At 35.0% G+C, this 23,486-nt stretch overlaps 2 protein-coding genes across 4 annotated transcripts; both read left to right on the top strand.

Moving 5' to 3' along the window:
- Nucleotides 1-1,086: 1,086 nt before the first annotated feature.
- On the top strand, nucleotides 1,087-2,415 carry LOC104888785 (cytochrome P450 89A9). Its single transcript, XM_010673859.3, has one exon. It carries the CDS (start codon nucleotides 1,087-1,089, stop codon nucleotides 2,239-2,241), a length of 1,155 nt encoding a protein of 384 aa, XP_010672161.2. The 3' UTR covers nucleotides 2,242-2,415.
- Nucleotides 2,416-10,182: 7,767 nt separating this feature from the next.
- LOC104888784 (hypothetical protein) lies at nucleotides 10,183-22,476 on the top strand. 3 transcript variants are annotated; one of them, XM_010673857.4, is made up of 21 exons: nucleotides 10,183-10,308; nucleotides 10,454-10,504; nucleotides 10,755-10,920; nucleotides 11,510-11,584; nucleotides 14,259-14,374; nucleotides 15,728-15,842; nucleotides 16,442-16,570; nucleotides 16,783-16,830; nucleotides 16,926-17,134; nucleotides 17,223-17,419; nucleotides 17,523-17,818; nucleotides 18,197-18,346; nucleotides 18,433-18,786; nucleotides 18,876-19,025; nucleotides 20,057-20,132; nucleotides 20,665-20,789; nucleotides 20,901-21,101; nucleotides 21,189-21,329; nucleotides 21,424-21,546; nucleotides 21,774-21,980; nucleotides 22,123-22,476. In XM_010673857.4, exons 3-21 carry the CDS (start codon nucleotides 10,786-10,788, stop codon nucleotides 22,279-22,281), a joined length of 3,006 nt encoding a protein of 1,001 aa, XP_010672159.2. In that variant the 5' UTR covers nucleotides 10,183-10,308; nucleotides 10,454-10,504; nucleotides 10,755-10,785; the 3' UTR covers nucleotides 22,282-22,476. The 3 variants fall into 3 exon arrangements, with proteins under 3 accessions (XP_010672159.2, XP_010672158.2, XP_010672160.2); XM_010673856.4 differs by having other exon boundaries at nucleotides 20,662-20,789; XM_010673858.4 differs by lacking the exons at nucleotides 10,183-10,308; nucleotides 10,454-10,504; nucleotides 10,755-10,920; nucleotides 11,510-11,584 and having other exon boundaries at nucleotides 14,259-14,361; nucleotides 20,662-20,789.
- The last annotated feature ends 1,010 nt before the right edge of the window (nucleotides 22,477-23,486 follow it).

Raw genomic sequence — 23,486 nt, 5'->3', positions numbered from 1 at the left:
AGAGGTACTTTTAATTTATTAAGTAATCATTTCTCTCTCCTAGTGTGATAATAAATTAAACGGTACTTTTATACTTAATTACGTACCTTTTTCATTTCCTTAAAAATCGTGTCTAACCTATCGTTGCAATGGCAAGAGCATGGTACGCCTAAAATTATTTTTTTTTGCTCATTTTTTCGTTGGAGCTCTCACTATGCTTATATGGAGGTCCCAAATGAGCAAAAAATAAACATAGATAATACACATGGTACATTCGAGTGTATAATGAATGCATTTAAGGATCCACCGACCACCACAATACCGCATGTCTACTAGCTTGCCACCTGTGTTTTATATTGACATTAATAATATTCTTTTGAATAATTAGTGTTTATCCTTGATTATTTTATATCATTTTCAAATTCAATTGCTTAAACTAATAATGCAATGAATACAAACGATTAATGCAATAAGCATGTGATATGTCACATAATTGCATATACTATAATATCTCTATTATATAAGTCAAGGGAGGAGGTGTGGTGTCCTCTTTTGAAGTGATTAAAATACCCTTAATGATCTAATTAATGGAATGAAAAATATTACAAAAGCAAATCATTTAAAAATCTCATTCCAACTTGCCATTTAAAACAAGTTTAAATTGGTATATGCATCAAATACTTCAATCAAAAATTAAATGGACAAAATATTTATACCTTATAAAAAAAGATGGCATACATAACGTGCACATGAAAAATCTGAACATTCACTACCTTTGATACTTTTTAATCCAGTTAAACCAACTCATTATTTTTGTTCTTTCTGTTCAATATTCATTCACAAAAAATTAATGTTAACAATCACTAACAACCTTTTTATTTTTTTACATTAGCAAATTAATATATCTAAATTTATCTAACTGTTGAATTTTTCACATTTAAGTTTAATCATAAATAAAGTACGAATGGAGTATCTAACATAATAACAAATTTTAAAATTAACGCACGCATCGCGTGCATATGAAGGCTAATAAGAAAATATTTGAACCAACCTTCTGCCTACTCTTAGTACTATATAAACAAGGAAGAACAACACGCAAATCAATAAATGGAGACATTGCTGTGGTCAGTGATGATACTAACAACATCATGCATTATTGCATTCCTGCTACCTTTCCTCTCACAGAATTCCACATTCATATTGCCTCCCAAAGCTCACGGTGTACCAATCATAAGTACACTTCTATGGCTTCAAAAAACAACCATTGAAGCTCGAAACACCCTTCAAAAACTCCATTTGAAGCTCGGTCCAATCATCACCATACCCATTATATCACACCCATTTATATTCATTTCAACTTCTTCTCTAGCTCATCAAGCCCTTATCCAAAACGGTGCTATATTTTCTAACCGGCCTATTGCTCTTTCGACGTCGAAAATCCTCACCAGCAACCAACATAACATTAGCTCAGCTAGTTATGGGCCAATATGGCGTCTCCTACGCCGCAATCTCACCCATAACATTAGCTCAGCTAGTTTGTTTACACTACAACTGTCAGATAATAATGGTACTAAGAGAAACTTAAGTGAAGAAGAACTTGTGACTATTTGTTCTGAATTTCTGAATGCAGGAACAGACACAACTTCAACAGCGTTACAATGGATTATGGCTAATCTTGTTAAGTACCCGAATATACAAGATAAGCTTGTTCAAGAGATTAAACAAGTAGTTGGAGAAGAAGCAGAAGAAGTTAAAGAAAATGAACTGTGTAAGATAAAACACTTAAAGGCTATTGTATTGGAGGGACTAAGAAGGCATCCTCCAAGTTATTTTACTTTGCCTCATGCAGTGACTAAAGAGGTGAATTTGGGTGGATATACAGTGCCTGAAAATGCAGTTGTTTTTTTCACGGTTGCGGAGATGGGTTGGGATCCACTGGTGTGGGAGAATCCGATGGAATTTAAACCAGAGAGATTTTTGTCTGGTGATGAAGAATTTGATATGAGTGGAAGTAGAGAGATAAAGATGATGCCTTTTGGGGCAGGAAGGAGGATATGTCCGGCAGTTCGTATGGCCATGCTTCATCTGGAATATTATGTGGCTAATTTGGTTTGGAACTTTGAATGGGGAGCTGTAGATGGATATGAAGTTGATTTATCTGAGAAGCAAGAGTTTACTGTTGTGATGAAGCATCCACTACAGACTCGCATTTCTCGTCGCCCAAGGATTAAGCAACACCTGCAGGATTCAATTGTTTATTGAATTAGATGACATCCTGTGCTACGCATAGTATTTTTTTATAGGTAAGATTAAGGGGCTCACATGAGGGTATAAGCTAATGAGAGCGAGTGATTCGAGTCCTATGGGTTTGATCCCTAGATCTCAGGGATACAAGCTGAGAAGTGATGTCATTACGCCATCACCTCAATCTTAGTTACGCGTAGTTTATATAGAGTTACTTTCTGTAATTATGTTACCATTTTGTCTATTATGTTGGGGTGTTGCTAGCACCTCTTATTCACCAAATAATGAAAAAGAAGTAAAAAAAAAGGTTTTTATCTATTAAATAAGATAAAAGATTCGTAGATTGTGGTCAACTGAAATAGAAAAATTAGTCATTTAGTTTGAACTTTAAAGCAATATACATTATAAGTATAATTTTATGTTGAGTTTTTTTTAAAGGGTGTTTTTAAGTTTTTTTTTTCTTACGAGACAAAAGTTACTACTATTTTGTATATTTGTTTACATGAAGGAGAATTTTGGCATTATGATGAATTTTGCCGCAACTCAAATTTAAATGATGCAAAGTCCGATATTAATATGTGATGAAATAAAACTACATAGAGTCCATAAGAACATAAGATGAGACTTTCGAAAGACAATGAAGTCACATGGGCTATTTTTGACTCTTGTAAAAAAGAGCCACAGGGACTTTGGTATGTATTGGAGCGTGTCTTTTGATAAGAAAAAGACGAGCTAATCTGAGTTGTGGAGTGAAATTATGTAGCTCGAAATAATAATATGTGAAAAAAAATGGAGAATATTCAAGAAAGAAGAAGTGAGCGTGGAGTTAATTGGGATTTCAAAGAAAAATTAAAATCTATAGCAATTTAACACTAACGTTTGAGGTAGCAGCCTAGCAAATAGAGGTTGCATATCGATTTTGCAAGGTAGAGGTTGTAGACTTGTAGTAGTGCGTAAAGGTTTAGGTAGAATTGGGATATATAGTGGTTGACTTGTTGTGAAACGCTTCATAACGTTTGCGATTGTGATCTAGCGGTGCATCATATTTTTTGCTTCATATTTGATTGATTTTGAAACACTTTTTTATTTGAATCTGGTAACACATAGGAGGCTTGCTTGCCTTGGAAATCGGAAAGAAAGAGTGAGGAAGTGGTAAGGGGTTATGGGGAGGCATAGAGCAAGGATATAAAAACATGCATGTAACCTCTTGTTTTTGTCTTTTGTTATTATTACCTGAGTATTTCAATTTTATTCGAAGTCAATCAATCAATATCAATATTATCATATCATATAATTTAATAGATGGAGCAGAGTTCAAAAGTCAACTTACGAGATCGCGATATTTGACATCATTACTAGACGTTATTTGTCACGCTTATTAGGTGATAATGACAATATTTTTGAAAAGAAACAGAGTGTCGAATTGATAAAAATACATATATAAAGCTTAGGATAAAAGGAAATAGAGTTTGGTTACACCGAAAATACTTAAGTACTCAATGGAAAATATTCAAATAATACTTATAAATACTACTATATTATACATATTAAAGTAACATTTTATAGATATACATAAGAAAAATCAAATAATGACGTACATATATATTATATTATAAATTTTTTATGTTGTAAGTCAGACAAAAAATACGATCAATAGGATATGTGAAAATTTCAAAAGTCTACATCTTAGCTTCTCCACACAGAGAACACACATTATATATGTTTCAGCTAAGAAACTAGTCGAAAGAGTAATGTGTTTAGGGTGAAAGTCAAATTCCGAGTTAGGTTATAATCCCGAGTCTGTTCACTGCCAATCCTGCAAAACAAGGAAAAACTGGCCCGGGGGTGTTCTTGGGAAAGCCCTCCGACACACAATCAGTGATGAGCTAGAGAGAGAGAGAGTAAGCAAGTCTAGAGAGAGATGCTCTGGTTTAGTTAGGTGAGAATTGAATACTTGTTCATTGATGAGACTGCTGATATTTATAGTGTTGGGAATCTCCCAGACAGGAAACCCTTTTGGGGAGCATCCCAATACTTAGGGAAGCCATCACCTTTTCAAGGTAAAGTTGTTTTGTTCCCTAAAAGCTGATGAACCTCCTTGGACATATAGGGCCTGGGCCTTGAAGGAAGTACCTCCTGATATTTATTGGGCCAATCCATGAGCTCAAACAATATATATATATATATATATATATATATATATATATATATATATATATATATATATATATATATATATATATATATATATATATATATATATATAGGACAATCTTTTTGGGAGCATAGGGAGTTCCTCATCGTTTCGAGGCTGTAGAGGGCGCCACGTACATGTCATCAAATTCATTGTATTGAGACAAAAAGTTTACACGTAAAAATCTCACTTGCACTTTGAGTTCCTTATTGTTTATATTTTTAATTTTGCATTATTTCGATAATAAGTTCCACACTACAATTCGCCTCCTCTTGTAATTCCTTCCGAGTCAACACATTAGCACGCTAAAACTAATCAGACACATTGAGAAATAAAATTTTAACTTCACTACAAGAACTTAAAGTATAAGCCTAGTTAATGAAACATAACTACAACAATACCCTTAAGAAATAAGAAGTATTACATAACATGATAAACATTAACAAAGATTTTTGCAGGCAATCAAGCAATAGCATCCTGTGAACCACGAAAACAACAGCAGCCCAGCAGACCAACTTTGGCTTACAAGACAAAGTAGTGCAGGCCGGCCCCAAAACCAGTGGTGCGGCACCAAAAATTCTATACATACTATATAATCATAAACAGAGAAAATAAGATCAAACAATTCTAGACATAGATTCTACTACTACGCCAAGAAGTTACCCTGAACTCTAATCATAGTCAAACAAAGAATTCCATGAGACTGTCAATATCATCACACTAAACCATATAATTCATGAAAGCTCAACCACAAATAACATGAAATTATTCCCACCCAAATTCCTAAAATCATACTAACCCAACTTAAATATTAAAAACTAGATACATCTTAAACGAACTCTAACCATTCTAGGAAAACCGTTAGTTACCTTGATTTTAGGTGGAAAATAATACTAGAATGGCAGAGAAATAAGAGAATAGCATTGCTCCCGAAAACTCCAAGAAAACCGGATGACTTTTCCGCTTGAAACGCAAACTGCGACTAATACTTCCAGTATCTTCAAAAACTTATGACACCACGAGCAAGATATATTCGAGTAAATGAATTTCGACTATACTCACACGCCAATTTCGATCAGAAACGAAGGAGATACGATGCAAACAAAATGGGTGTGTAGAAATGGCCGAAAATGCGAAAGAGAAGAAGAGTTGTGAAGCAGGTTTTTTTTTTCCCGATTGTTTCCAGGTTTTGGAGGGGGTTAAAGTGCAGAAAGTAATAAGATTATTCACCTCACTAAGCAAAGAGTTTAAGGGCGCAATGTGCATTAAGGTGGGTTAATTGGGGGGGGGGGGGGTTAATGGTTGCAATTGACTCCACATCTCTTTGTGGTTACGAAACTGAAATGGAGATGCTCATCCAATGTTTTTTACATCTAAAATTTCAGAACATATGGTGTATAGAATGGGTTTGCAAATTTTGTTACGTTGGTCGGTCCAAAATACTCCCTCCGTTTCCTAAAGATCTTCCCTCTTTCCGTTTAAGGGTGTTTCCAAAAGATCTTCCCTCTTTTGCTTTATTCCTTATTTGGCAAAACAAATTTCCCTATTTACCCTCTTATGTCACTATCATATGGTCCACCATTACATTATTAATTCAATTTTACTCCCTTTCTCTCTCCTACTTTAACCCTTTTTTATTTGTTTATTTATCTTAACCCCTTTCTCTCTCCTACTTTACTCACACCATGCCCCACACAACTTGATTTTCCTTGATATCTGTAGGAACAGTAAGTGGGAAGATCTTTAGGAAACGGAGGGAGTATATTCAATGTTTAAAATAAAATCACATGTTGCTTAAATTTATATAATTACTAACTATATGATAAAATAAGCACGCAAACTATATATATATATATATATATAATTAATGAAATTACTAAATAAATATATATACACTTTAAATTAATAATCACAACAACATAATACAATAATTAAATAATTATACACTTTCAAAATAGTTTTTAATAATAAATTATTTTATTTTAACGGTAGATATCATTTTAATGTAAACAACGCAAAAAATAAAGAGTGAAAATTACGGGGTGTTATAATTGGTAACTGAATATGGATTAAAAAAAACAATTCCATTTTTCAATTATTGAATTCTTTTCTTCTTATTAGTATTATTTTTGTTCTTAATATGTTAGGCTACATTTTAAGGTAAGAATATATATATTCAACATTGGATTATTGAACTATGAGAATGGAAAAGTTGTGATTTTTCTTATTAGAAGATTATGTTTATACTTTGATTATGGATTTATAATCTAGTTATGTTGTTTTCAACTTGTCAAATTATATTTTAGACTAGTCATCTTTACTATAATTTGTTAGTTCAATTGATGGGATTTTAGCTTGTGATACGTAATTGTCATTGTTAAATACGCTAGTACTAGTAGTAATTAGGTAATTGATTTGCGACTAAAACTTGTCGTAATATATATGGTCATTAATCTTTTAAGTTGAACTATGGCTTATTAACTTTTTTCTAGTTATTCATGCTGCTAATTAATCGAGTCCAGAGAGTTTGTTTTAAATTATTACTAGTTAGTTAGACAATATTATAAAATTTTGTTTGGTTTATTTATAATTAAGGAAGTTTATAATACAAAGTTTTGGTTGTGGGTTAACATTGAGGCGTATGCATAACTTGTCTAAATTGTACTAATGATTTATTACTTCTTCGATCAATTAATTTTCCAATGCCAGAATATATATCTCGATTAATATTTTATTATCTCTTTTTTACTTTAGCTATTTAGTAGTTATTTTCTAGCTAGTAGTTTATTCAGTTAATTGATATTCAATCAAAATAGGGGTTTCTAACTAAGACAAGAAATAATAAAATAAATCCAATTCTCTGCGGGATCGACTCTGTGTTACCTGACTATATTGCTAAAATGTTATATTTACATTATTTTAGTAGGCCGATGACAGTCATACGGCCGTAACTTTGTGCCACATTGAATATAATGAGAGACATAAACAACTTAATAAGCTTGAGGAGTTACACATCAAATTGTTTTTGGATAGAAGCTCCTTTTTTTTTTTTTTGAAACCCTGATAGAAGCTCCTCTTAGTTTGTAAGTTATCCAAACTCTTCTCCATCAATGGATGCAACCCAGACTCACCTTTGAATAAATTTAATTGTAGAGTAGGGATGTCAATGGGACGGGTCGGGTCGGGTCCACCTGGACCCGTTTATTTTTCACAGACCCAGACCCGCCCCATATCCGTTGGGTCTAGATTTTTCAGACCCAGACCCAGATTCGTTGGGTCTAGCGGGTTTGTGGGTCCTTACTGGGTCCTAAATGGGTCCTTCTTAGTTTTAAGTTTTCATCACATTTTTGAATATATGTAATTAAAAATTTTCGCCCTAATATATATAGGTTCTTGTATCCATGATTAAAGCATTCTCTAAATAAAATTTTAAGAATTAACTCATAAAATATTAAAATGTTACAACTTATAAAGTTACATGTCTTAGTGGAGTTACAACACTAACGAGTTCACAAAATCATAACTCATAAAATTTTAGAGTTTAGGTAAAAAAAAAAATCTAATGTGTAAATGGATCCGCGGGGCGGGTCTGGGTCTAGCATATGTGGACATGGACCCAGACCCGACCCATGCTCTTCGGGACCCAGACCCATTGGGTCTAAAATTTCTGGACCCAGACCCTTATAAATGGGTCGGGTCCTAGCGGGTCTGGGTCGGGTCATTGCCATCCCTATTGTAGAGTCTTTTCTATGTGGTCGGCCACACCATGTAGCCACACATGTCAATATCGTTAGCTCATTTTCAAAAGGTCATATCTCAACCCGTACATTTTTTTATCGGAATTGAGCTTTTGACCAAGCGTTGAAAAGCTATCGGACTAGATTTTTCATCTCCGACTTGAATTTTCCCAAAATGTTTGTATGCTGTGAGAAATATTTATTTGAGAAGTTCACCTTGTGCACAAACCATTCCTTTGTGCACAATCCCTTTCAAAACATCTTGTTTACCCCGATGAACCCTTTTATGCTCGATGTGTGGGTTGATGATCATGGAGGCAACAATTATAAACAAAACACAAAAGGGTGCATTACTAAGGTTTAAAAAAATAGCTAAACAAATAAGAAATAAAAGGGGTCACTCTTATGAAGGAATGAAGTTACTTGTATGAATAAATATGGTTACTCTAACGAATGAGATTACTCTTAACAATAAAAAGGCTTTGCTATTATAAACAAATGAGGTTATTTTTATGACAAAACAGACTACTAATCAGTTTACACTTATCGAGGTTACTCACATGAATATATGAGATTACTTCTGTGAATACCGAGGTTATTCGTATGATTAAATGAGATTGTCGTATACTTAAATGAGTTAGTCATCATATGGTTAATTTTTATTACCCTTAACGGATGAAGTTACTCTTAATAATAAAAGGAGTTATTCTTATATATAAATGGGATTACTTTTATAACAAAAGGAAACCTACTGAGTTTACTCTTATGAACAAATAATATGAACAAATGCGATTACTTTTGTGAAAAATTTGAGATTACTCGTGTGATAAATTTAGGTCACTGATATATATGAAAAAGAAGTTTTTTTTATGATTAAATAGAGTTACTCATAAAATTAAATAAAGTTGCCCATATGATTAGATGAGGGTACTCGTATGATTAAACGAGGTCATTCCAAAAAAAATTGATGTTACAGTTAATATATTTTTAAGGTTACGCATAACAATCCTGTAAAAAAAAAAAGGTTACGCATAACAATAGAAGGGGTAGTATTATAAATAAATGGAGTTATTTTTTATAAACAAAAGGGATACTGGTGAGTTTACTCTTATGAACTAATGAAGTTACTCGTATGATTAACTGTGATTACCTTGGACCAGGTTTACTCTTAACAATAAAAGGGGTATACTTATAAACAAATTGGGTTATAGTATAACAAATGAAATACTAATCAATTTACACTTATACATTATTGAGTTAACTTCAAATGAATATTTCTCATAGCATACTCAACATTTTGGGGAAGATTCAAGTTGGAGTTGGAAAATTGGTTCGATAGCTTTTCAACATCTGGTCAAAAACTCAATTTCAATGAAAAACAAGAGAGTTATGACCTTTCAACAATGAATTGAAAGAACTGATGTCGTATACTTACGGTCGCACCGTATAGCCGCGCATATATAATAATTTGTGTTATAGGGAAAAAGAAATCAATTATTATAATAAATGCAACATGATATGGATTAGAGAAGCAAACTTATGAAATTGTCACATGGGGAATGAAAGTAGAAAACATTATATAGTTTGATGAGCATATTTTGGGATTAGCCACAATCCAACCACCACACTCCCTCAATGAGGATGTGTTCCTTCAATTGTCTTCTCTTCCTTCGTGACATCAAACAAAAGATGAAAAAAATGACAGTTTGACAAAGGGCAAATTTGTCTTTTCACCAAGTACAAATGCACCCTTAATTCCCGGGTTAGTTGGCCACCTTCCCATCATTTATCATTGCCCTTTCCGCCATGCAACACTACACTCAAAATTAAAGCACACATGTATTTTTTGCTAAATTCACTGCCTTTCACAATTTAATTATGTCACCATCACATCATCAACCATTGAGTCATCCACATTAATGCCTCTGATGTGGGTCCCATATTTGAGCTGTGACTGTTTCAGTCAAGAGCACGTCGTTTTAATATTTTTTATTTTACTTTGACAAAATTATTTCATAATTTTTTTTTTTTTAATTTATTTGCCTAACTGTTTTTCCTTAAAATTAAATTACATTTCTACATGTAAAGAGAGAGAGACAGAAAGAGGTGCCTGGGGGATCTGTAGCCTCCATCCCCCACTGGCAACAGCTTTAGGTAATTTTGATTTTTAATTTTTTTTTGGCGAATTTTTGATTTTGAATGAATTAACGGTAAAATAAAATTCGGCTCCAAATTGGGTGTTGTTTCACTTTTTTTTGCTAAATGTTGGAAATGTTTGATTTTTTTCACTCTGCTTTAGGTTTAATCTGTTCATAGGCGATCAAAGGCTGCAACTTTCTGGAATTTTGAGGTGGGTTTCGTTTAAATGTGTTGAATTTGGCTGAATTTCTTGAAGTTTGTATGTTTTTTGACAAATTCAAGAGTACCCAATTGGTCAATGTGATGACTTTTCTTGGGAATTTTGGTATTTTGTTGAACCCAATTGATGAAATTTCAACATTATGTGAAATTCTGTAGCTTATGCATTTTATAGTAGTATCTGATCAAGTGGGTCAATGCCTGATTTTACTCTAAATGGTGTTTTCATGTTGAATTTCCAGAATTAGGAGGCTTTGAATCTGATAGTAGAAAATGGGGGTTATGTCCAGACGGGTTCTTCCTGTCTGTGGTAGTATCTGCATTTTTTGCCCGTCTTTGCGAGCGAGGTCAAGACAGCCAGTAAAAAGATATAAGAAGCTTCTTGCAGATATATTTCCTCGAAATCAGGTGGAAATTTGGATCCTTTTCTTTGCTTTTGACTTCAGCACACTTGTTCTTGTGGTTGATTAAGTGGTCTTGCTTTGGTTTCTGTTTTTTCGAATGTCGTGTTTAATTAGTGGTAGTGGTCCTTGTGGACTAGGATTCCAAATTTACCATGATCTTGTATTGTATTCTTTGAAGTTAATTGGTTTCTGGTTTTATGTTCCAATGGAATAATTACTGGATGTTGATGTAATTGTTCTCAATTTGGGAATTATCACCTAGAGAGTCGTTTTAGTTTTAGTAGCATGAGGAGGTGGTAGGATGGTTTCAAATTTGTTTCTATTAATTATGTACAAACACTGTATGATTTGTGCATAAAATTAATAAACATAAAATGTATGTTAATGGAGATGCACAACCATGGACAATTATTATGACTTTTTGTGTGGACAAATTTTATAACCATTACCTTGAAGTAACTTTCACCTATTGTGAAACAAAATGTCCTGAAAATATAGTTTGGTTTGTGGTATACAGCTCTAGAAAACTTCCGTCTGTGGAGTCTGTTGGTTGCCTTGAGATTTTATGAACCGTGTTTTGTTTTGTTCCACAGGAAATTGAGCCGAATGACAGGAAGATTGGGAAGCTTTGTGAATACGTATCAAAGAACCCATTAAGGGTCCCTAAGGTGAATCTTCTTTTCTTCTTTGTGTAGTCAAGGGACGTTATCTTGCTCAGTTGTTGAATTCATTTTCTCATTTGTATAAAAAGTATCTTCTCCTCCTTTCCTTTGTTGGACTACTTCTAACTTGATTGTTGGTATCATGAAAGTTATAAAACAACATGGAAGGAAAAATGTGGTTTTACTTGCTTGTTTGTCACTGAGACATTATCATCATTTTCTTAAACAGAAGGCCAGTAATAGACATGCTTGCTTAATTTACCTAAGAATCTCTTATAGTGAACAAATCTTCTGGTGAACAGTCCAAATTTGAGAATGCATATGTGCAGATCACATTATGGATTATTGTTGATAAACAATGTGTCAGAATTGAAGCCATTTTGCTCCTTGATGGTCTACAACTGTGTGTATGCGTGGTTCTCTTTTCCTGGTTAATACTCTTTCTATCCCTTTGCTTTTCCCAATAGAGTTTGACACAAATATTAACGCTAGACTCTAGAGTATAGATGGGGCATAGTATCAGTATGTGATAGTTGAAAGTTTTAAAAAGTGGATATTGGATAGAGGGGCATGTGGCATTTGATCTCTTGGGTAGGGAGCTATAATTTGAGCCGAGATTTGTGCCAAGAAGGTTTTTTTGGGGTAATGAAATGGTTGTTTTAATTTACCCCAAAAAGTAATGTGAGAAACAACTTGGGACTTCAATAATTGGGAAGTGTAAAATAATCAAGGAATGGAGTGGTATGATATATGTTACCAAATATGAAACCTTTACGCCCGCCAGATCACCTATAACATTCAGCTGAACAGTAGCATCAGTGATTAAAATTTGGGCGTCCCTTCTAGGAAGCTTGACTCGAAGTAATGTCATCATGTGCTTGGCTGAATCATACCATAGCCACAAACTTGTTACTCCTTTTATGGAGAAGTATGGGCTAACAACCAGCATCTCAGCATTAACGCTTTACAATCTTATAGTTGCTTGAAGATTATTCCATTTCTCTCCAAAGTTCAACTGATTGGTATATACTGTGCGGACAGCCACACATTTCAACAGGTCCTTTGCTTGAATTTTTTGAGACATACTATTTTGCGATGCCAAGGAGTTACTGCTCTTCTATTACAACTTACATCCGAGTCACTCAGCAAATTGTTACGAATCATTGCTGAAGAAATACGGTTAATAAGTAAATGATCAAAACTCTCAACTTGCTTGCATTATAGACATCTGAATCACATTGCAGCTTGTAAGCCCAATTATATAATTCCGTCTGACCAACTGTCCAATATAACTTTGGGTCCTATACAATTTTGATATGGTAGCTTTGCGCATAATATACTTGTTTCACTCTTGGGCATGGGTCGAGCCTTTATGGGAGATTAAGTTTGGCAAGTGTCAAATGCATGTGTGAAAGTACAGTACATTATATTCTGCAGCAGAGAAGGACCTTTGTTTGGGATTGAAGCATTCTTGTTTCTTTTATTTGATTCGGTGATGATATGATCCATTTTTTACTTCACTGATCAAGATTCTTTGAGAATGTTCATGGAGAAGGTCCGTCTCCTTGTTTTGAGTATGTTTAAAAGTTATTTTGGTAGAATTCTATCTTTATTAAGAGATTAAATCATTAGCTTTTATGGATTTGTTGTTCTTTATGATGACTTTATGTCGACTGGGTGTCTTTAGGTATAATCATGGTGAGTTCTGGTTTGTGGAATGTGCAGAGAAATGCTGTGTCACTCTTGATAATGTATGGTTTCTGGGGTTGGTTCATTGGTTAATCATGGAGGAGCATAATTCAGTTAAATGCCTCTATTTTCTCCGTTCTGTGAAGCCTTGATCTAGAGTGGTAACTAGAGCTGGTTCTCTCAGTCAAGATTTCCAATGTCTCATTTATTAACTTTTAATGTGTGAATTTTTCTATGAGAAATAGTATCTATTTGGATAAAGAGAGTAGTAGATTAGGAATGGACATCGTAAGATACTCATACCTCATCTGAATGATGGAGAAAGGCCGGGGATGGCACAACTTTTACAAATAATTTTTTTTTTTGAAATCATTATAGACAATACTTATTTACGATTATATTTAATCATGTTAGAGTTTGAACTTTGAGAATATGGGGTGATTAGTGATATGAATATTATTATTCTGGAGGGAGTAATTTTTTAAACTTCCCAAGTGAAATGTAAATAGAAATTGTATATCTATGCGGAACCTGTCCTTAGTTGAGTGTAGAGTCTCCTTTGATATGTAGGAAAACCCAGTCCTGGCCTCCTGGGGACATGATGAAATAAGGCTCTTAAAGAAGCATGGCTGTGTTAATATATGAGCTTGGGTGGCAGGGCATTCAGAATGTTGTGATAGAGCCTAAGGAATCAGGGCAACCAATAAGTTTTCTTTTCTGGTCTCCTTCTCTTATTAAGATCTCAGTGTCCTCATGAGCTGTATATCTCTTTGTCATCACATCTTCATATTTCATCTGAAAAGTCGATGAGTTTATGATGGTGATCATCTAGACATGAATATTTAATTCTTCAAAATGCTGATCATAAAAGGCTGTAAAATGACATCCTACTTGTTGTCTTTGGCCTTTGTATCTGATGAACCATTGAGTACTTGGACCTATAGATGCACTAAAATTCATTCATCTTATACGTTTTTTTTCTACTCTGCAGATAACTGAATACTTGGAACAGCGATTTTACAAGGATTTACGGAATGAGAATGTAGGATCAGCGAAGGTTGTCCTGTGCGTATACAGGAAATTTTTATCTTCATGTAAGGAGCAGATGTAAGTTTGATATCTTTTTTTATTAACTTGTGCCATATCTCTGATACAATTTGGCCATTCTTCATATTCTTATTCTTTGCCCTTTTTCAGTCTCATATAAAGATGATTGGCGGGATTGTTTTTGATTTATTTATTCCCAAAGGAAAAGACAGTGGTGACTGGTGAGGGTTGTACTTGTACCACCCCTGATTGTTTTGCACCCAGGACAGCAAAATTATTCTGAAAGTGATCTCATAGTCTCTACCTGCCGTTAACTTTATCCTCCTCCTAGGTGAAGACATAGATAACAAAAAGATATTTTCAGTGTGGTTGTCCTGGGATGAGTCTGTTATCTGTTGCTTGTGCCTGCTTACTTTTTTTGGCTTAAAGTTCACAAGTATGTTATCAGTCACATGGTCTGATCACTTGGAATCATGACTTACTACTTTTAGTAGGGTGATGTCAGTCACTAGTTTGTCCTCTAATATTTTGATATGCTTTTGGAAGGACAATATCTGCTTCGTTCGTTGGAGGATAGATCTTATGCACCCTTGGCCTGCTTATATAGGAACAGGTGCAGGCAAAATGTGTAAAAAATTGATCTGCTTTTATAGAATGGTGACTGGCCTTTTTGGATAGTAAAATCACACATTTGTTGCATGATTTACCAACTTGAAGCCATGATGATATTATTTGTTGTAACCCTCCTCTGTTGGAAGGGTATGTAATGAACTGTAATCTGATATCAGAGATTAATGGAAGAAGAAGATGAACTTGATTGATAACATGAGAAATTACAGAAAACGTATATATAATTGCCAAGTATTTGGATACTTGACACTCTCCCAAAAGAACTAAAACAACCGACACAGTACTCAGCATAAGTTCTCTCTCCCTAATCTCCTGTATGGCTGTCTCTAAGATTCTTTCCTCACTAACTCCCAACTTAATCCTCAAGTTAACTTCTAACTAGATAATTGTGCATTACCAATAGTCCCCCTCTCGCTCCTACCAATTCATCACAGGGTACAATCAGTACGACCCCATGGTAGTCCTGTTAAATTATATTTCTCTTTTTACTTACAGAAAAAGAAGAGAATATAAAGCTATTGTTGTAACAGTGGAGGAGGGAGGCTGAAGCTAATTACCGTAGACATGCTTAAGATTCTTTGGAAGGATATGCAGACAGGTTCCTTTTTGAATATGTAGAGCAAGAGTTTGCTTAGGTTACCAATAAAGTAAACTGGGATCTCTACAATCTCCACTAATCTGCTAATAGGATAGCAATACTTTGCATGTATAAATCCAAAATTGCTGTCATCTTTGTAGTTCTTTTAGACACACTGTTTACGTCTGCAGCTCAATTTGTTGCAGGCCACTATTTGCGTGCAGCTTATTAGGCATCATTCGAACTCTTTTAGATCAAACCTCTCGGGAGGAAATGCAAATATTGGGCTGCAATGCCCTTGTCGACTTCTTAAATATCCAGGTAAGGAAATGCTTCTAATTCATCCAACCATAAGATACCATACTATACACCAACTCTTCTAATTAAGCTTGAGGGAGGGGGATGTAAGAGGGGTTGCATGAATGTTGAATCGCTTCTGCAAAATTAAAGTGGCTGTTTCTCCTTCATCAGAAGGCAGTTGACTGGCTTTATGACTCCACAATTAGCAAGAAAAGTAGTAAAATTTGTTTCAAATAACTGTCTACTACTTTGTGCCTGAAACTTGATAAATGCTTCCAGCTTACAGACAGCAATGTTGTAACAGACATTGTAGAAGTTGCTTTTGATGTTTTCTACTTGGTATTTACTAGTTAAGACCTCATAGAAACACTTCTTGGTGTGCTTCATTGAGAGTGTGTACATTGGCATTTATGTATGAGTAAATAGTCGATTGAAGGTTATTAAAGATGTGACCAATGACAAGTTATTTGAAAATTAAAGTGTTTCTTTATCCCATAATATGAAGGAAAGAACAGTATGGTTTATCTTACATTTTCACTTCATTTTGACCTAATTAGCAATCTTTTTTGGATAGGATTTCATCAAGATAAATTGATGCTAACATTCTCATATTTCCCTAGGTGGGGAGCACATATATATTCAACATAGAAGGCCTTGTCCCCAAACTTTGTCAACTAGCTCAAGAAGTTGGGGATGATGATAGATTTTTATGTCTGCGGGCAGCTGGATTGCAAGCACTTTCTTCAATGGTACTGTCTTCCTTGCTTTTGAATTCTGTCTTTTACCACCAATCCATCCCCCAATTTCAAATCAATAATTCAGTCCAGAGAAGTTGTAATATCTGAGTTATACTTTCTCGTTTGTTAATTCTTAGGCATCATAACAAATTATGCTTTTTGTGCCTATCGTTATGCTAACTACTTTTGCTAAGTTCATTTTCCTGAAACTGTTCTGTATCTAGGTGCGGTTTATGGGTGAGCAGTCCCACATTCCAATGGAATTTGACAAAGTAAGGATGAAGCTTGTTATATACTTGTATATTAGAAAGCTTTGGACTCAGTTTTATGTTTAAATTAATCATTCTTGTTTTGATAATTGAAATAGATCATATCAGCAACTTTAGAGAATTTTTCGGAAACTCAAATTATGCCAATGAATGGCAAGCTAGACAGAATTATTTGTCACAGTTCAGATTGTTGTAGTCGGGTTTCAACAAACTCAGACAATAAAGAGCTGTCAACTGCAAATCAAAGCTCTGATGCCTCTTTTTCAATGGACCTAGGCAGCATCAAGCAACAACTAGAACCACCAGTGTACGTGGATACAGAGTGATTCTCTGAACTTTTATTGAACTTGTCTTGTTTTTCATAATCCAACTTCGGTCTTGTTCTCTTTCTGCAGTGATGCTTCAAAAAGTCCTTCTTATTGGTCTAAAGTTTGCCTATATAACATGGCTGGCTTAGCCAAGGAAGCTACAACCATCAGGCGTGTGCTTGAGCCCTTTTTCCATAACTTTGATTCAGAAGATTACTGGTCTCCTGAGAGGGGGCTTGCCGCGTCTGTCTTGATGTATATGCAAGTGGTGTTGGAAGATTCAGGTTCGTATTGATGCTTGTCACTTGATTGTACCTAAATTTATCAATCCAGTGACTTATCCCTATTCTGGTCTGATTGGTTCTATATGTTTATTATTTTCTGCAGCTTTAGAAAACTCCCATTTGTTACTTTCCATCATGGTGAAGCACTTGGATCACAAAAATGTTGCCAAACAGCCTCTTAAACAAATCAGTATTATTCATGTCATTAGACAACTTGCTCAAAATGTTAAGGAACAGGTTTCAGTTGCTTTAACGGGTGCATTAACTGACCTACTGAAACATTTACGCAAGTGCATGCAATATTCAGCAGAAACTTCTAGCTCTGGCAGTGGTGCAGATAAATTAAATTCAGATCTTCAATCAGCGTTAGAAAATTGTATCTTTCAGCTGTCAAGTAAGGTTTGTTGTTTGATCTTTACTTCTTATTAACTTTGATGTGCAATATGGAGTATAATTGGATTCCTGTATTGTTAACATTTAGAATTTCTTAGAAAAAATAAACACGTAAAGAATTATATGCTTTCTTATTGAAGTGTTATATTTGCAGCATGTCTACCTTATTAGAATTTTGATTTTCTTCGCTCTCCCTCCTGCTCATTTCCAATTCTTTTTTTCTTTTTTTTGGGGGGAAAGGAGAGGGGGAGAGGGATTTGATAAAGAGGGGAAAAGTCCTATCACAAAGGAATTTGGAATTTCTTTTAGTTAAATACTTCTGGTCTTCGCACATTTAAATATTTGAGGATGTTAATTTACATGTACATGAGATGGTTTTAACAGGTTGGAGATGTTGGCCCCATTCTTGATCTGATGGCCGGGGTACTTGAGAATGCCCCAAATAACAATATTATTGCCAGAACAACCATCTTTTCTGTTTATCGCACTGCTCAGATAATTTCATCCCTACCTAATGTATCATATCACAAAAAGGTAGACTATCTTGTTTAAACTGATACGTAATATAGTCTATAATTTTGAACCATATCTAACGCCTGGTCTGTTTGCTCAACCTTCAGACATTTCCTGATGCTTTATTTCACCAACTGCTTATAGCCATGGGCCACCCAGATTATGAAACTCGGATTTGTGCACACTGTATCTTGTCCACTGTGCTTATCCCGTCTTTGATATGCCCATGGTCAGACCAAAAAGAACTGGCTTCGCTGAATAGTTTGGGGCAGTCATCCATCTTCTCATCATTGAAAGAAAATAGTGGAAGATTTTCCATTCCTGAGGAAGATGAAGAGACAGTACAACCCACAGGTACAATGGAAGAAAGCCAGAGATGGAATGATGTGAAACAATCTCTAGTCTGTCGATCACATAGTAAATCATACAGCTTTAAGAGTGCTTTGACCAATGGAAAAATGGTGAGAATGAATAGTTATCATTAGATTCAGCACTTTTCTGGCATTTGAATATATGGAATTTATTTTGTCTTCCCTTTTGTGGTTTGCAGGAGCTTTCTTCACTTAGATTGAGTAGTCATCAAGTCAGTCTATTGCTTTCATCTATCTGGGTTCAGGCAATTTCTAGAGAAAATACCCCTTCCAATTTTGAAGCAATGGCCCACACTTACAATATTGCTTTGCTATTAACCCGGACCAAGGTGAGATGTTGTCTCCACTGCTTTTAACACTTCAAAAACATTATCACAAAATTCTTCTAAAGATGGCTTCAACACTTGGGCTCTTTGATCTCTTTTTGCTTTCTGATCCATATATTTATGTGAAAAATGATTGGAGCTAAAATCTGGAGTTATCAATGTAGAATGTTAATCTAATTGGGTTGATGATAAGCTGGCATTTTGCAATTCACTTTCATACCTTTTTTAGTAAACTTTTCCTGATTGTGCCCATGGAGGCTTCTCTTGGAAATAATGGCTAGCCATCAATCAGCTGTATTTCTCATATTTAGCTTTCTGAAGAGATGATTAGTAACATTCCTATGCTCTGTTTTAAGCATTTTTCTACCCAGGAGCTCATATCTAGTTACCAATAGCGTTCATCTTGTGGCTTTGTTGACAATAATGACATAGCTCAAGGCATTCTCCGATCTTTTAAAATTTGTTTTTGCGTGTCTTTCAATGAAGATCTTTTCTGGGATGCTCCTTATCATTGCTCTATCCCCTGTTTTTTCCTCTTCAATGTGTGGCTTATCAATCATCTTTGCTGAAAATTATCAAGTACTCTCGTTTTGGGGTCGTTGCCTTCTGTGTGATTAGTTGATTACTGGTTAGCAGTTACGTTAAAATGGAACTTTTCTGTAAAATTGTCAGAGACGAGGATTCTTTTCTGTGTATACAAGGTAAATACATAAAGTGGACGTTAGTTCCAATATTTATACGTGATCTAGTACTTTTCATGTCTCTCTCTCTCTTTCTTTACTAAATTTTCTGGATGTTTCTTTTTGTCCTGCTACTGTCTATTTATAAGGGATAAGGCCTGGTAGATATCTACCAGTCTCCGTTACCCATGATCCTTTTTTCTGTCTTGCATTCCTATTACAAGAATTAATAGGTGTTATCATACTTGATATAGCAGAAGTATTTACCAAACTAACTAACTTGTGGTGCATCTTTTTTTGTTTCATGACATGTACATACTTATATTCTGCATAATATTATAACTTACATGACAGACTTCCAGTCACATGGCTCTGGTTAGGTGCTTCCAGCTAGCATTTTCTCTTAGAAGCATATCCCTTGATCAAGAAGGTACTCTCTTTCTCTCTGTTTTCTACCTCCACCCTTATCTCTTGGTTCTTGGCAGAAATATTTGCATGATATCTGATTCTTGTCATTTTTGCCTATAATTTGGGGAAATGTTCAGAGATTATGGAATGCTGCTTCCCCTTCCCTATTAGTGTGCCCCAAATCCAACAAATACTCGTTTAGGACCTTTAGTCTTTCCTGCCCAGAAAGAAAAGTAACCGCTAATTTTGAAGCTGCACAGTAGGTCGGAATCGTCGCTCTAAACCCATCTCATAATAAATTTTGAGCGTGTTGTATATTGCAGTATGCAGCTGATACACATATATCATGAGCATACAGAAACAACAAAACTGAGTCATTATGCCTAAATTAGTGGGTAGCCTTGCATTGCCTAAAAGGAAATACTCTTAATATTGGTTATATATAGTTTTATGGTTTTTCTAATGTTTGAAGTCCAGTGATATGCACTTTTCCAGCTTATGTTAAAGATATGAATTCCCTATTAATATTGGTTTTTATTTGCTTATTGAAGGAGGTCTACAACCATCTCGACGAAGATCTCTCTTCACCATGGCATCTTGCATGCTTATATTTTCAGCAAGAGCAGGCAGTCTTCCAGAGCTGATCCCTATTGTTAAATCTTCTTTGACGGATATAACTGTAATATGCCCTTCTTGAGATTAAACTGTAGAAAATTCATATCCCCTGTTAGCTTGTAACCTTCTTCAAATATACCAAAAGTTGTATTTATGAATGATGATATTGCGGCAGGTTGATCCTTATCTTGAGTTGGTTGACAATATCAGACTTCAAGCAGTTATTCGGAATCCAGTTGATGGCGGAAAGATGTATGGATCAGATGAAGATGATTTAGCTGCATTGAAGTCTCTTTCAGCGATGGAATCAGATGAACTGCAGTTGAAAGAAACTGTCATATCTCACTTGATGTCTAAATTTGAGAAGTTATCAGAGGTAGATGGCCAGTATGATTCTGTACTTTCACAGTAGGTGTCTTATCCAATCAGTATCTATTGAAACCTTGGATTTTGCTATTTGCAGGACGAATTATCTGGCATCAAGAAGCAACTTTTACAGGGATTTTCACCTGACGAATCATATCCTTTGGGGGCTCCACTATTCATGGAGACACCACAACCATGTTCCCCGCTTGCACAGCTGGACTTCCAATCTTTCGATGAGGTTAGGGTTTTGGTTGTTATGTCTTGTGTGATCTCTCTTCTGTAGGCGAGAGATATTAGGCCTGTTTATTTAAGCTTGTTGAAAGTTCATTCAGGTGGAGGATACTACATTGTTTGATGAAGCCGTACCTGATGGCAATGGAAGTCAATCTGGTCGTAAAACATCAACTTCTTCCAACTCACTCGACATTCTTAATGTGAACCAGCTTCTTGAATCGGTGAGTTCGCCTTTCATCTTTGTTTTGTGACAGCTCTTGCTGCAATGAGTATCATCTCCATAATGGTTCAGTCTACAAAATTTTGATGATAATGCTCTAATGTAATAAATGTAACGATTCAACATGATTTCCAATTTTACCTGTGCAATACCGTCAGCAAATGACTTGTTATAAGTTTCTTACATTCCCTCAACTTAAATTGTCTCTTGTTTTTGTACTATAAACAGGTGTTGGAAACAGCCCAACAAGTGGCTAGCTTACCTGCTTCTACCAGCCTTATATCTTATGACCAAGTGAAAGACCAATGTGAGGCCCTTGTCACAGGTAAGCATCAGAAGATGTCAGTACTCCAAAGTTTCAAGCAGCAACAGGAAGCAAAAGCTATTGTTCTTGCCAGTGACACATCATTAAAGACGGCAGCAAATACAGACACGGTAAGTTTTACAAAAAAACTTCCCTTTCCAAAAATTATCAAGCATACGACAACCTTAATACAATCTACTACTACGCACACAAGCACATTTCATTTTCGGACTTGAACGCTTGACTTAATTTCCTTGTTTTGTTCATCATCAGCCTATGAGGGAATCGGAACCTAGTCTGGATTCGATAGGCAAAGAACTGATTCAACGCCATGATCATCTTTATCCTTGCTCATTGGAGTATGGATATCAGTCTTTTAGATTACCACCTGCAAGCCCCTACGACAAGTTTTTGAAAGCAGCCGGATGCTGAGTTGAACAGATTAAGTCTTGTGTATTTCATGTATGTAATAGCATAATAATCAATTTTTTTTTCTTTAGTTTTCTTATTGGGCCTTTATGGGTTTTCCACAAGTGGTCAATTTTTTCATTCTTTTGTAATGGAAAGTTGTGTTACATAGTGTATAAGTTATTTATGAAAGTTTTTGGCTGGTGAAGTCATGAAGAACCCGGTTGAGACTTGAGAATGCGTAAATTGAAGTTTCAGCGCTAGTCAGCCGTATGTGCTATTCCTATTTGATGACGTTGAAACATAATGCATGATTTGTGGAGAGATTTATGTACTGTCAAGTTGTAATTCTACAAAGATTTTACGATTTCTGGTGGTTTTGTCTTTTGAATGTTTTTTTTGGAAATCTTGTGGTTTTGAAGTGTTCTTTTTGGCGATTACCCCGGTGGTCTTGTGGTTTCTAAATTGATGAGGATAGTTGCTAAGATAGGAGTTGAGTATGTCACAAGAACCCAAACTTCCATTTTTGTTTTGTTAAGGATCTATATTTTTTCTTGTTCTGTGAAGGATTTGGTAGTTAACTTTGGTTACTTTCTTGGTTAAAATTAATGGCAAAGTGAAATAGAGGATTAAAATAAAGCAATTTTGTTCTAATTAACAGTAATATTGAGACTTTGTTAATAATTTCCAACTATATAGGAGATTCTTTTATTCAACTCTTCTATCTTATGAAGCATTTTTTTTTATATGTCTAGTATCTCTGAAATGGATACAACACAAAATTATAGAAGATAGATGGCTAATAGGGCAACCCATTCGGTTAGGAGAGTGAGTTGACTTGGAGCAGGAGGGGATTAAGACGGTCAATAACCCCTTCAAATCGACACTTAAGGCCTGGAATGAAAGGCTGGTTTGGAAAGTTTTTGAGAAGACTGTGAAAATTCTAGCCACATACATACCCAATAGTGAAATGTAAAATGAATATGTTTGGGCTTGGACCAAAAAAGTCGAATTCACTACAAAGGAAGCATATGCTTTCTTCATGCAAAAAAGAAAAAGTTTACCTTGTACGAGATGGAAATACACTTTTTGAGGAAATTATGGGGAATGAAAGTATTCCCCAAATGAAAGGTATTTATTTGGAGAATTGTACACAACGCCTTACCGATTACCATAAATTTGAGGAATAGAAAGATATTGGTTCCACAAGAATGTCACTTATGTAGCAA

The sequence above is a fragment of the Beta vulgaris genome, chromosome 3 (genome assembly GCF_026745355.1).
Source record: "Beta vulgaris subsp. vulgaris cultivar EL10 chromosome 3, EL10.2, whole genome shotgun sequence".
Classification (NCBI taxonomy): Eukaryota; Viridiplantae; Streptophyta; class Magnoliopsida; order Caryophyllales; family Amaranthaceae; genus Beta; species Beta vulgaris.
This window is presented reverse-complemented; position numbering and strand designations above follow the sequence as displayed.